At 33.8% G+C, this 15756-nt stretch overlaps 1 protein-coding gene and 1 pseudogene across 1 annotated transcript; one reads left to right on the top strand and one right to left on the bottom strand.

Annotated features, from left to right (window-relative positions):
• Window positions 1-498: 498 nt before the first annotated feature.
• On the bottom strand, window positions 499-2553 carry LOC147280114 (uncharacterized). The gene is made up of 4 exons (XM_086252131.1): window positions 2463-2553; window positions 2160-2249; window positions 1802-1902; window positions 499-850 (listed from the first exon to the last, which is right to left on the bottom strand). The coding sequence occupies exons 1-4, from the start codon at window positions 2551-2553 to the stop codon at window positions 554-556; spliced, it is 579 nt and encodes a 192-aa protein (XP_086108257.1). The 3' UTR covers window positions 499-553.
• Window positions 2554-3089: 536 nt separating this feature from the next.
• LOC147280113 (uncharacterized) lies at window positions 3090-4340 on the top strand (annotated as a pseudogene).
• The last annotated feature ends 11416 nt before the right edge of the window (window positions 4341-15756 follow it).

Below are 15756 nucleotides of genomic sequence, written 5' to 3'. Positions count from 1 at the left end.
CATTCCACACCCAAGCTGCTATCTTAAAGGTTTGGCCAAAGTGCATTTTTGGTACCTGTACTTTAACAAAGTTTTCACTTTGGTCAAGTTCTTTCAATTTTGAAAAGTCTCGTATTTTCATTATGTTTACAATTGGATCCAAATCATTAATTATGTTTAAATTGTTGACAAAAATATGACGTAACAGAAATATTTTGAATATTTTAAATAACTTATAAGTGAAACTCATTTAACCAAGTGACGTTGCCTAATTACATTTGGACACATGTATTTTTTTCTTAATTATTTAAGTTTTTGTTTTTTCTTTCTTTAATAATTATATTTTATTTAACTTTTAATATTGTTTATTTAATTATACCGTATTAATCATAAAATGTCTAAAATATCTATTCATATGAATTGTCACATCATATTTCCGTCTAAAAAACAAATTGATCAATTTAGACCTAATTGCAAATATAATAAAAGTACGGAACTGAAATTGCCAAAATTGAAAAAACAGGACCAAAGTGAAAACTTCGTTAAAGTACAGAGACCAAAAATATACTTTAGCCTAAAGATTATTTTCTATGCCTGTGTAGGAGCCAGTTTTGGGTTTGACAACCCAATACCCGATGAAAACAGAAGCACATAACGAGATCACTGATAACAGAAGGGCAAAAACACTAGCAGCATTAACTGAGCCACTCGGTCTCGCTGTGGTTAGCATAGAACTTCCCAAAGAGATATCTAAAGGAACCCAGTCACAACTAACAGAATAGTGCCCAGAGCCATGCCATGATTTTCCATCAACGGGATACCAGAATGCTACCGACATCTTACTTGATCCACCAATTGTGAATTGAGCATCCTGCATGAACCAAGTAATGTAGTCATATTAGACTTGTTATAATGTCATGAATGAAAAAAAAATAAAAAATGTTACAATGTGGATATTTTACTTGAATATATATAAATATATATATAGCAGAGACTTATTACAATGCCAATATTTTACTTGGAATCTACATATAATCGAGAATTGTTACAATGTCAATACTTGGAACTATAAAATATAATAGAAACATTATAGCAACTGTCAGGTCTATTTGAAGATACATAAGATGGGTGAAATAAATTTCAATGCTAATGTTTTAAAGGAGGATCAACAGTATAGCACAAACCAATAATCAATCCGAAAAGACTTTTCGTGGAGTAAGTTTGGTTGACATCATATAAATATTCTAAAAGGTAGACATGTGTTAGATTGCCAAGAAGTTTGTATAAGTAAGAAATCAAAGGTCCTAGATAAAGATTGGACAAACACTTCCCAGGAATCTTGTCTAAGGAAGATATAGAATTTTCAATTAGCAACAAGGCTAGGTAGTGTTGGTCCATAAGCCTCTTAGTTCAACAAGAAACCACAAGAAGAATCCACTCCGCAACCAAATGTCAATGCTAATGTTTTAAAGGATGATCAAAAGTATAGCACAGACCAGTAATCAATCCAAAAAGACTTCTCATAGAGCAAGTTTGGTTGACATCATATAAATATTTTAAAAGATGGACATGTGTTGGATAAGGGATTGGAGCAATCTTGTCTAAGGGATATACAAGAACTTTCAATTAGCAACAAGGCTATGTGTTGGTCCATAATCCTCTTCATTCAACAAGCACAAGAGCAATCAACTCTCCAAACAACTTACACAACATGTACCAAAAATTAGAGGGAAAAACCACAATATTTGGGTTTTATTGAAATGAATAAATAAATAAATAACTCAATTCCAAATAGCAAGACATTTGAATGCAGCAGGTGAACCTGTTGGAGACGATCCATAGTTCTCAAAGGCCTAGAGAATTCAAAATTAAATGTGCCCTTTTGACCATCAGCAGCATAAGGACTGTCTTCTTCCACAAGACCTGTCATAGGCAACGATAAAAAAACTTAACATTGATGGAAAGAAAACGTGTTTGGGGGAAGGAGGGTTGAGCAGATAATTCATGGTCATCTAATATACACAAACCTTTCCAATGGTGGAACCCAACATATATTGTTCCAAACATCCTTTTGAGCTAAATAACATGTCAACCATAGTCCAAACCAAGTATCCAACTATTTATCTAGGTTGGAAAGTAATATTTGAATACCAAACCATATAAAAAAGATTGATAATTACCAGAGACAACATTGAAGCTACTGTGCCACCAAGTGCCTTTCCAATCATTTTGCCCACTGGAATCATTCGCTGACAATGGAAGAAGGTAACCTTAATAATTTGATCACTGGAACTTATTACCTTAATAGAGTAAATGATCTTTTTGGGTTGGGGGAGGGGGAATTACAGTAGTACTATTAGCTATTAAAATGAGGACAAGAGAGGGCAAGATGTCAATGAAGGATAACAAGGTGTAGTTAGGAGCTTTCTTAATGGGAATAAATTATAATGAAATCAAATATTTATCCAAGGTAATAGACAGACCAGAGATATTGTTGAGGTCCTTCGAGATGTTCAAGATAATGAAGGAGAGGAGATCACTTTTTAATATATTCCCATTATGTGGTTGGAACATTGTTGGATATTGCGAAGAGGACAAAGGATGGATTGGCTGCACGTGTAGATATTGAAGTCTTGAATATAAGACATAGTCAACACCCTCGTAGAGAAGGAGATACAACATTTTTTCCCCCGGCAATATTCACATTGAGCAAAGAAGAAAAAACCTCATTTTGCAAAGTGTTGTCTACTATTCGAGTTCCTGATGGATATTCAGCAAATTTGTCTCGATGTGTGAATGTGAATGAGAGAAAATAAATGGGTTGAAAAGTCACGATTGCCATGTTTTAATGCAATAATTACTCCCGCTTGCGATACGTGGTGTGTTACCCAAATTTGTCACTATGGTTTTACTAGAGTTGAGTGCAATCTTTAGACAGTTGTGTAGCAAGAAGGAAACTGAGGCATCATTCAATCAACTGAACTCTAGAATTGCATTGACCTTATGTGAGATGGAGAAGATTTTCCCTTCTTCATTTTTTGATGTCATGGCATCTCCCAATTCACTTGGCAAATGAAGCTGCTATTGCAGGACCAGTTCAATATAGATGGATGTATCCCATTGAACGGTAATGGTCATTTCCTTATGCTTAATTTGCATTAATTTTAGTTTTGATTCTCTAATTTTTTTTTTATGTTAAATATTGAAGGTATTTGCAAACACTGAAGCTGTATGTGCGAAATAAGAGTCGTCCTGAAGGTTCTATTGCTGAAGGGTATTTGGTTGATGAGGGTTTATCTTTCTGTTCCATGTACCTTAGAGATGTTGATACCCGTCGTAATCGTAAGGGTCGAAATGCATATGGTATTATATCAATTTTTGACTCCATAGGCCAATATTTAGGTTCAGGTGAAAATGTGGAGCTTGATCTAAATGATAGGAATCGATGCCACAAATACATTCTTGATAATTGTGATGAAGTAATCCCTTTTAGAAGGCAACATGAGGACTTTTTGAGAGATAAACATCGAAGGAAACGATTCACTAGGCGAAAAATCATGGAGATAAGTAAGAAGGAATTTCCTGAATGGTTCAAGAAACATGTAAGAATTCAATTACTAAGTTTCTACATCATGTATGTAATATTAATTTTTACCTAATGTTTCTACATCATTTTTTTCACAGATTCATGCAAGGTTTTATGCTAATGATCCGTTGATATCCGATGACTTGCATTGGCTTGCTAATCCTCCTCGCACACTTGTGACGAAATACAAAAGCCACGCTATTAATGGTTTTAGATTTCGAATAAAATCGGTGGATGATAAGCATAAGAATCAGAATTGTGGTGTATTTGTACCTGTAAATATTCCGAGTGGTGTTGGGCAAGTTAATTGCTATGGTGTTGTCACATATATGTTTCTGGTTAGATATTGTGGTCATACCGAGGCAGAAGTTATGGGTCGTTGTGTGATGTTGTTTAAGTGTGATTGGGTTGATAGTTGAAGTCCTAGGGGTATGAAGACAGATCAATATGGTTTTACCTTGGTGAACTTCAATCGATTGGGATTTAGGGATGACCCTTTCATACTAGCTTCACAAGCAAAGCAAGTATTTTATGTTGCAGATTCGATTGAAACAGATTGGCATGTAGTGGTCCGAACGCATCCGAGGGATTTTTTTTTATGTATTAGAGGATAAAGATACAATTGACGATTATGTCATACCAAATCTACATGACAATGAAGATTTGCACAAGGGTTGGCGTAGAAGTGACACCTTTTGATGAAGCATTACCTTTGCCCACTGAGCTGGTTAATTCAATTGCTGACGATAAGCTTGATGATGATATGGATGCTTAAATTAATTTTTTTTTTTTTGTGTTGTTTTGTAATTAAGATCTCTTATGTAATACTTTTTTATTAGTGAATTTTTTTTGTGCTGGACTAGGTCCCGTGGTTTTTACCTTTCGAGGGTTTTCCGCGTTAAAATATATTTGTGTGTCTATATATTTGTTTTATTTAATTAATTAATATTTATGTAGTATGTATTTGGTGGTGTATATATATATATATATATGGTTAATTATAATTTATTTAGATGAGTGATAATGAAGAACATATGGACGAGCACCACGATGAGCAGGTTGAGGCTAGTTCAAATGGTAAGCTATAGTTTGTTTATATAAAGTTTTTATTTATTCTATTATTTACAATATTTTTGTCATTGATGTATATTAATTTGGATTAACATGTAGCATGCCCTAAAGGAGAAAACGTGGTCCTGAAAATATTAAGTGGGCTGGTAAAGATCATAGGGGTAAAGAGTATTGTGAATTTAGTCCGAGCGGGAAGTGTATTTCTCAAAAGATCCCAAGTTTATATCTTCTGAAGTAAAAGATCCAAATAATGTTTCTCTAGTGTATGATTGAAGATTGGTTGAAGAAGAAACAAAGAACACTTTGTGGGACAGAATACGGGTATCAATTGGGATAAAGATTTGGTAAAAATGCCTGTAAATATTTACATATAATTGTTTATTTTTTATTTTTTATGGATGTAGGGCACTATCACTTTTCGTGATGAGGATTTGGTAAAAATGCCTGTGATTAAGACCATGACTTTGGCCATTGATGAACATGCTTATAAAGAATACAAAGCATATTTGAAAGGGAAGTACTACACTAGCAAGACAAGTCAGCGGCGGTTGAGATGTCCCAATAATGTAGATCCTGTGCAGTGGGCGAAGATGGTGGAACATTGGGATAACCCAAAAACTCAAGTGACAACCTTTAATCAAATATTTAATAATACTAATATGTGCAATTATGACTAATTTATATTCTGTTTGACTTTTTAGGAGATAGCTGTGAAAAATAAAGCTAATCGTTCTCAACAAACGATGAGCTATACATCAGGATCGTGGACATTTGAATGTCTTCGTTAAGATTATGTAGTATAGTTAATTTTTTTCATCTTATTGAGTTACAGTTTTATTTAATTAGGGCACAAAAATATATTCTAAATTATTTTTTTTTAATGGTTTAAATTTTTAGAAGAAGAAGCATGGAGTTGAACCCGATCCCGTTACTTTCTTTCGTGTCACCCACATGCACAAAGACATTAGTTGGATTGATGTGTCATTGGAGAAGAGAGGGGTAAATATTATACTAGTTTTTTTTTTTTCCATAATGTGTATTTTATGTTCTTAAATTTTATTTACAAATTTATCTAAATATTTGTTTATTAGATATCCATGGAGAGTTACGTTGACTCACGAGTTGAGTCTGGAGCGGATGACACTTGTGAACTTCGCACAGAAGTGTATGTTGAGGAGATGGGTCCTGAGAGGAAAAATAGAGTTCGGCTCTATGGACATGGGGTGACACCTGAAATGGTGCCTTATGCTAGGGCTCAATCTAGTACTTCTTCTCAGAGATCATCGAAGACAAGATAAGCTCTGTTGGAGGCACAGTGCCTCGAATGGCAGAAGAAGCATGAGGCTGTGCAGGCTAAGCAGGATGCCCAAGCTGAGGCAATTGAGTTGTTAAAGACTCAGCTACATCAGCAGCAGCAGCAATTGCAGCAGCAACAGATGATGATGTTTATGCAGCAGCAACAACAAGTGATGATGCAGACACAGACACACCCGCAGAGCTCGCATCCACAACAGCCTTCTAGCCAGAGTCAGCCCCCACATTCTCCATATGGAATGTTCTCGATGCATCCTATGTACCATATGTCGTTTATGCCTCAGTCACCTTTGCAGATGCATATGTATCGGCCAGAGGTACCTTCTCAGCCATCTCCTGGTGGGTCACATCATTCTACGGGTGTTGGATTTTTCAGATTGCTTTCCGAGAATTTAGGTGATGATGAATTTCTGAGACAGTTTGGTCCGCAGGGAGGATCAGGGTCACATTCAGCTTCTGGTTCGGGTTCTGCTGCTGGACTTGAGTAGATTATTTTCGTTTGCCTACTTTATCTTATCTTTATTGATGGAACATTATTATTTGACATGTATTCTTAATTGAAAGATTTTATCTTTATTAGTGTATAATTATTATTTGAAATGTTTTATATTAATTATTTCAAATATAATTTCATTTATTTTATATATATATATATTCAATGATTCTGGCGGTTGTATCCGCCAGGAAAGGATTTTTTAAATATATTTTATTACTTTTCCTGGCATATACACTATCAATGCCAGCGGTTATATCCGTCAGGAAATTATTATTTTTATATATTTTATTACTTTTCCTATCCGCTATCAATGCCGGTGGTTATATCCGCCAGGAAATTATTATTTTTATATATTTTATTACTTTTCCTAGCGGATATACTATCAATGCCGGCGGTTATATCCGCCAGGAATTAGTGAATGCCGGCAGATATATCCGCCATGAATTACTCAATGCCGGCAGATATATCCGATGCGAATAAGTTAATGCCGGCGGATATATCCGCCAGGAAAATTTTAATGCCTTGTTAGCGTGGAATGATATTCCTGGCGGATTTAGACAGCTGTCCGCTAGGAAAAGTGCTTTGCCTGCAGTTTTAATGCTGGCAGAAACCTTATCCTCCACTGCTTCATAATCTTGGCGGATTTTGCTATTTTTCCACCATAAAATTGTTTTTCCTGGCGATTTAATTCTGCAAGGAATAAGTGATTTTGTAGTAGTGACCAAATTTCAAAACTCATCATCACCGTCATTGCAAGAAGAGTTTGGAGGCACTTGAGACATGAAGCCACTTTGAGCATCCTTGGAGGAGTGACAACATCTTGGAGGCTTGGTTTCATCATCTAGTCTTCTCATTTTACTCTTGCTTTAATTTATGTTTCATATTGTGATATTGTTTGTACTTTATATGGCTAGGGAGAAGTTTCTTGATTTGGGGCTAAGGATGTCGTCCTAACCCAACTATGTAATGACTTTGTGATTTGTGATATAAATGTTATTTTGGATATGTATGCTCTTATGCTAGTTTAAAGATTATAACTTGTAAGTGTGAATTTACCACTTGTGCATATGAGAAATGTTGTCATGTAGAAATTAGATATTGGAAACCTTTAGTTTCTAAAGCATGTTGCATAAGAGTGTGGTAATTTAAAAGCATCTTAGTTGGATTGTTTTAATTGCTTGGATTTCTCATCCTTAGAACTTTATGCACCTAGGGTTTGCTATGGCATGAATCTTATGTAGTTAGATATCATTTTGTGATTTGTGATATAAATGTCATTTTGGATATGTATGCTCTTATGCTAGTTTTTAAAGATTATGGCTTATAAGTGTGAATTTACCACTTGTGCATATAAGAAATGTTGTCATGTAGAAATTAAAAATTGGAAACCTTTAGTTTCTAAAGCATGTTGCATAAGAGTGTGGTAATTTAAAAGCATCTTAGTTGGATTGTTTTAATTGCTTGGATTTCTCATCCTTAGAACTTTATGCACCTAGGGTTTGCTATGGCATTAATCTTATATAGTTAGATATCATTTTGTGATTTGTGATATAAATGTCATTTTGGATATGTATGCTCTTATACTAGTTTAAAGATTATGGCTTGTAAGTGTGAATTTACCACTTGTGCATATAAGAAATGTTGTCATGTAGAAATTAAAAATTGGAAACCTTTAGTTTCTAAAGCATGTTGCATAAGAGTGTGGTAATTTAAAAGCATCTTAGTTGGATTGTTTTAATTGCTTGGATTTCTCATCCTTAGAACTTTATGCACCTAGGGTTTGCTATGGCATAAATCTTAGGTAGTTAGCCATCACCTTGGTTGGGGTAGTTGATAACATGAATGTGAATGTGCCCTAATTCACTTTGGCTGAGGATTAGGAGGGAATCTAATATATCTAATTTGACATAATCACTAATTGCATTGTTTGTTACACGAGATTGTTAGTGTGAATTTATAATAACCTCAAACCTTCATCATCATTGCTGTTAAAAGGATGGAATCTGTGGTAGTAGGAACTAAAGGATTGAACGAGTTTCAGGCAGAAATTGCAGTCCTCACTAAGGCATAGACATCTGGTTGCTCTTTTAGGATCATGCATCAATGGCAATGAGAGGCTTCTGGTATATGAGTACGTGCCACAAGGGACATTGATACAACACTTGTTTGATTGGCGCGAGAATGGGGTACCTCCTTTCACTTGGAAGCAGAGAGTGACAATAGCATTGGATGTGGCAAGAGGGGTCAAATATCTGCACAGCTTAGCTCAACAAAGTTTTATTCACAGAGATTTAAATCCCTCAAACATACTTCTTGGGGATGACATGAGGGCCATGGTTGCTGACTTTGGTTTGGTTAATACATAAAGGGATATTATTGCAGCTGACATCAAAATACAAGCATGTGTATTGGCAAACTCTGTATTGACACTTTTTGGTACTTGATATTCAGCAACATGTAAATGCTTGATTGTAACATTGCTTGTTTATTAAGTCAAAACTATTACAAGGGGATCAATTAAATTTATAGTATTTATGAAACTAGACAAACTCACATCTCCACGAAAAAGTTAAGTACATGTACGGAATCAAATTGTAAGAGAAATGAGCTAAAAGGCTTCCGCCAAAATATATTAGTAGGAACCACAGTTACTGTCTAAATGTATAAATATGAGTGGTTTGGGTTTTGGTCAAATTAGAAACTTAAACTTAAACCTTATATTATATTCTAAATCCTATTGTGTTTTTTTAAAATTTTAAATCCTATAAATTACCCAATACCCTATACCTTAAGACTATAATTCATAGTTGGTAACTTGGTATATAACTATAGAAGCAATTTTGTTCAGAATTTTGGATTGCATGTCAAAATCTGATTGTCAAACAGGAGCTTGTACTGAGTAGTCTGAGAATGCAATTGCCCTTTCGTTTATAGACAGTTGCAGTGCGAAACGATTTTTGGCTCAGTGATGAAGTTACCATTTCCTTGAGGTTTGGTTCAAGAAAATGGTAACTTGGATCAACAAAATGGTAACTTACCAATTTTTGACAAAAAGTTACCATTTCTTGAGAAAAAAAAATCAAGAAAATGGTAACTTTGGTCAAGGTTGGGCTTGGTTACCACTTTCTTGATCGAAGTTACCATTTTCTTGATCGAACGATCAAGAAAGTGGTAACGTTTTTTGCCCCACTGATTTGCTTACCAATTTCTTGAGGATTGGTTCAAGAAAATGGTAACTTGGGTCACGAAAATGGTAACTTGGGTCACGAAAATGGTAACTTACCATTTCTTGAGAAAAAGTTACCATTTCTTGAGAAAAATAATCAAGAAAATGGTAATTTTGGTCAAGATTTGGCTTGGTTACCACATTCTTGACTGAGGTTACCATTTTCTTGATCGAACGATCAAGAAAGTGGTAATGTTTTTTTGCCCCACTGATTTGGTTACCATTTTTTTGAGGTTTGGTTCAAGAAAATGGTAACTTGGATCAAGAAAATGGTAACTTACCATTTCTTGAGCTAAAGTTACCATTTCTTGAGGAAAAAAATCAAGAAAATAGTAAGTTTGGTCAAGATTGGGCTTAGTTACCACATTCTTGAACCAAGTTACCATTTTCTTGATCGAACTATCAAGAAAGTGGTAACATTTTTTGCCCCACTGATTTGGTTACCATTTTCTTGAGGTTTGGTTCAAGAAAATGGTAACTTGGATCAAGAAAATGGTAACTTACCATTTCTTGAGGAAATAAATCAAGAAAATGGTAAGTTTGGTCAAGATTAGGCTTGGTTACCACATTCTTGAACCAAGTTACCATTTTCTTGATCGAACGATCAAGAAAGTGGTAACGTTTTTTGCCCCACTGATTTGGTTACCATTTTCTTGATGTTTGGTTCAAGAAAATGGTAACTTAGATCAAGAAAATGGTAACTTACCATTTTTTGAGAAAAAGTTACCATTTCTTGAGAAAAAAATCAAGAAAATAGTAACTTTGGTCAACGTTGAGCTTGGTTACCACTTTCTTGATCAAAGTTATCATTTTCTTGATCGAACGATCAAGAAAGTGGTAACGTTTTTTGCTTGGCTGATTTGGTTACCATTTTCTTGAGGATTGGTTCAAGAAAATGGTAACTTGGATCAAAAAAATGGTAACTTACCATTTCTTGAGAAAAAGTAACCATTTCTTCAAAAAAAGTATCAAAAAAATGGTAATTTTGGTCATGATTGGGCTTGGTTACCACATTCTTGAACCAAGTTACCATTTTCTTGATCAAACGATCAAAAAAGTGGTAACTTGGTTTGAGGCAAGGTTTTGGTTACCATTTTCTTGATGTTTGGTTCAAGAAAATTGTAACTTCGATCAAGAATATGGTAAGTTACCACATCTTGATCAAGAGTTACCATTATCTCGAGGGATGCATCAAAAAAATGGTAAAACTTGTTTACCAGTTCAGCAGGTTATCTTTTTTTTTTTTTTTTTTTTTTATGTGGAGGCATACAATGCCTCCAGTCATGATAGAAGGTCCCATAATAAGTAGTTGGTTTTCAAAAAAGGGGCTTCAGTTCATGCCTGTTTAAATATATATGTTTTGCCTTCTTCACCGTTCTCTAGCAGCAGATGCATATGGCTTGGAAGTGTCAAATATCAGATAATTAAATACGTAACAACTAACTGTACCATACCATGTATGTGATCAAACAAAGAAGTAACTATGCACTATAAAGAAACATTTTCTCATTCGACCTACCATATCCTTATTATCAGTAGCAATGCGCGCGGTATTAAATTACTTGGATCACTATATATATTTACATGTAATGGCCAACTTTTGCTGACTCAAAATCATTTGTTTTCATATACAACATTCTTAGAGGACAAAAAAGATTTTAGCTAGGGTGATCGACACAGAAGCGCGCGAGAGAAGCAGAAGCAGAAGCTGCAATTAATATTAATTTATTATGGGGATTTATGTGAAGATTGAATGACGCCCTTCGCAGAATTCTGGGGGAGGAAAAGGAATTTACTAGACATACTCACAGCGGCTGTGTTTTTGACTCTGCATGTCCTTTGTGTATTTGCGCCGTTTTTCTTCACCTGGACTGCGTTTTGGGTGGCCTGAGCACTTGTTGTTATGACCGGTTTAGGAGTCACTCTGTCTTTCCATAGACATCTTGCACACAAGAGTTTCATCTCTGAATTCTTTTATTAATTTCCCCAGTTATATTTGATTGACTAGTTTAAGGTGATGGTTATATTGGCGTGTATTCCTGATGGTGGTTAGAACTTGTGGGCTATCAATGAGTTTAACATCTTATGAGAGTAGATGAAACATATATTATGAAATCTATGTCATGATTGTTATAGATCGCTAGCTAGAAGAGTAAAAGAGGGGCCGTGCCTTATGCCTTGGTTAATATTTCATTCAATATTTCAATTACTTGCATAAAGGGGAAATTCCAACGTTTCCATCCCGGACACTAAAGAGTGAGCAGGGTGTCTCCAGCCCTGCCCATGAATGGAAATGTTAGCAATATTTAAATACATAGACACCATTTTTTTGTAAGTTGATTTTCAAGTATGAATTCCCTCCATGAATGTAACACGTGACAAAACTCATGAAAATTGATGACAAAGAAACTTTTTGAAAAAAAAAAAAATGGTATATGATACACATAAGGATGAAAATATTCAGAAGTTATCTTGACAATTTAAAAGACAATTAGAATAAATGAAATTGCAAGAAGTTTTAGATTTGAAATGGAATCAAAGTATGTGTATCATTGTGGTGGATAAGGTTTGTTTTCTCATGCCTTGTGTGGAAAGGGAAAACTGAGTGTTTCAAACCTTGGTTGTAAGGGGATTAGTGACTTGATAGAGTGATCCCATTCTAGTGCGAAATGTTAGTGTTAGCAGACTCTCACATCCCTTATATATATACTTTTGGGATATGCAATATTTGAACATAGACACCATCTATTTGTATGTCGGTTTTCAAGAATGAGTTCCACCCATATGGACTTAAAACCCATAAATTAACACAAGATCGACTCGAGAGATTTGATGACAACCAATCAGGAAATTTTGAGATGTACGTATGATACACATAGGGAGAAGAAAATTAAAAGAGTTTATATATCATGACCATTTGATCATCACATGGATGAAAAATTACAATAAATGATTGCAAGTTGGCTTTTAAAGATGAGTTTACCCAACAATTGTTAGAGTAGCCCAGTTGGAAGTCTGATTATCAAACGGGTAAATTGTTTTTGATTTAGCTAATTTTTTGCAAGGATAATCTTTCAATAAAGATCTAAAATATAGATGGTTTCGATCATTGAAATATAATATGGATTGGGCCACAAGAGAAATCCCTTAAAAAAAAGGGATATTAGCATATTAGCCCTTTAAACTAATTTTTTATAGAGTCTAACACCATTACTTTTTTCTTAATAGCTAAAGCCCCATATTTAAAATCCTACGCCATATAGGATAACAACAATCCATTAGTTTCCTATTATTTACAAGTTTTGCGATTATGCAATTAATGTTAATTTCAGATTTCTCTCCTTGACAAATCACTAAATTAGAGCGAATCATTAAATTATTAGAATTATGATTGTTCGTATTTAAATATAGAAAGTAATAAATATGTGAGTTGTTTTTTTTATTAGAGATATGTTAGTTTTTTATTTTTTATTGGAGATATGTGAGTTTTTATGTTGTAGGTGTATGAGGTATTGTATTTTCATAAAATGTACGTTCCTTATTAAATAATTCTTATGTAGGTTTCCTTATTATATAATTCTCATGTAGGTTACTTATTAAAAAAATTCTAATGTAGGTTTCTTATGAATGATTTTGATGTAGGGTTTTTATAGTATATTTATTAAAGAGGAAATTACTGATTTGGTCCACTTATTTTATACCTAGTTTAATTTTGATCCACAATTTTTTTTTAGTTATGTTTTGGTCCACTAATTGTTTCACTTGTTCAATAAAGGTCAAGATTTGTGACTTTAAATCCTTTGGGTTGTGTTTTCTTCAATTATTATTGAAGTTATATTTCATCATTTCTTAGTCATAGGAACCAATTTGGAGTATTAGAATATAAGAGAATTGAGATTGGGTAAAATTTGAAAAATTAGCAGTTTCGGGTACTCTACTTTGGGGTCAACTATCTTAAGTTTTAGAACTTCAATTTGAATGATATTTATATGGTTGTAAAGAAGAAATGCATAGCTTTTAAACAAGTTTATGCTTGCTGAATTTGAGTGAGATTTGATAGGGTAAAAGGTAGACAAAATTTGAGAAAACAAATCTGGACCTTTATTGAATAAGTGGAACAATTAGTGGATCAAAATAGAACTTAAAAAAAAATTGTGGACTAAAATTGAACTAGATATAAAATAAGTTGACTAAATCTGTAATTTCCTCTTTATTAAATGTAGGTTCCTTATTAAATTATATGGTAATGTAAGTTCTTATTTGAGTAATTCATGTAGGTTCCTTAGTTTTTTTTTATACAAATGTTTGTTCCTTTGTTGTTGTAGGTCATTTGTTTATGAGAATTGTATGTAGCTAGGTTTATTATATTTTTTTGTTACTGTAGGATGAACACAAAGATGAAGGGCTTAATTATGAAATTGGATGATTTATATAAAAACCCAAAACAATCAATTAAATATGGAAAGATCAATCATAAGGGATTTGGTTGAAACAACACTGGCCTTCATGCTTGAAATTAGACCAACACGTCAAAGGAAATGAATAATGAGCATTAAAGCACCCAAATTTTAGGAAGAACAACAGCCGTTACAAAAGAATAGAGTTAAACATTTAAAAACAATGTCAAACATGAGGATAAGGGTAAAAAAGACATTAAAAAAATCTTAATTTTGTAAAATGTTGACTGAGAAATCTAAATATGGAAAATGGATGAGTTGGCTTCTCTAACAAATTAAGCACAAGAAACACTACAAGTTAATCTAATCTAACTGCAATACCAATAGGCAATAAGTTAGGCTTTCAAAAGGCATGCTGTTTTTTTTTTTTTTTTTTTTTTTGAAAAAAGATAAAACTTTGGTTGAAAAAGTGCATTATGCTTCATCAGGCTTTGTGCAAAGCTTGATGATTAGAATCTCATTCCCACACTAGACATCACTATTAATTATCTATTTGAAAACATGCACCACCATAAGAATGAAAAATGTATGTGCTTGAAGCCTTGAATTCTTATTCTAATCTCTTTGGTGGGAATCAGTTTAATTACTTCCCTCATTTTCAGTTGTGAAGTTGAGGCAGCATCTCAATCTGCTACTTTCAACTTGTTTCTCTTCCTATTTGATACCCGTTTAGTGGCATTGTTCTATTTCTAATTTTCTAGACGATGGCTTTTGTCTTATTCTTTTCCTTTTAAAAGATTGTTTATGTTTTTTTTTTTGTATGATTGAATTTTTTTGTTTCTTTGGTAGTCTAATTTGTTATACAGTCATTATTAATCTGGGTAAACTTGAACTTGTTGTATGAGTTATTTATTTAAGAAATTACACATTTAATCCAGTTGTGATTATTCACAGTCTCTCACAATTGTTAAAAAATTTGTTCCTTAGGAGAACATTTTATTTGTTTTAGTCCTGTCCACCTAAGGAAAAAATTTTGGGAGTCAATAATTTATCTATTTAAAAAATTACACATTTAAGGTGACGGTGATTATCTATGTAATATTTTTATATCAATGCAATAGTTTACATTCCGTAATGAAACAGTTGACATCTCATATAGCAATTACAACAGCAATCAAATGTCAATTGGAAATCAAATGCCAATTGGAAATCAAACTCCAGTTCAGATTACTTACTGTGCGGAAGTGTCTTGAATTAGTGTAACCACCTTGATGTTATGGCCTCGACGTGCAGTAATCAACCCACCTGCTGTGGAAACGCAAATCACAACTTCTGTGCACGTTCTTGTGTCTCCAAGGTAAGGGATTTGCTATGAAAGTCAGATCCCAAGATTTCCACGATCCCAAAGCTCCCAGACTCTTTTGGTGAATTGTCTAAGGTTGAGTTACTGAAGAGTATATGCACGAGTGTTTATGTATGAGTCTCCCATCAGACTTTTTTTTTTCTTGTGGTTTCCTAGAGAGAGTTATCAGAAGTGTGGTGAGATTGGGTCTCTGTTTGAATTCAAATTCAAAGACCACAATCTTCATCTACCATCCTTATCTCTTAACTGAGATATGAGTTTTATCCAATCAGCTGAGACAAGATAGTATCCACCCCAAGTGGGCGGATAATTATTGAAATTACA

Source organism: Dryas octopetala, chromosome 7 (assembly GCF_963921425.1).
Source record: "Dryas octopetala chromosome 7, drDryOcto1.1, whole genome shotgun sequence".
Taxonomy (NCBI): Eukaryota; Viridiplantae; Streptophyta; class Magnoliopsida; order Rosales; family Rosaceae; genus Dryas; species Dryas octopetala.
The sequence above is the reverse complement of the archived record's forward strand: the minus strand, read 5'-3'. Positions and strand labels throughout refer to the sequence as shown.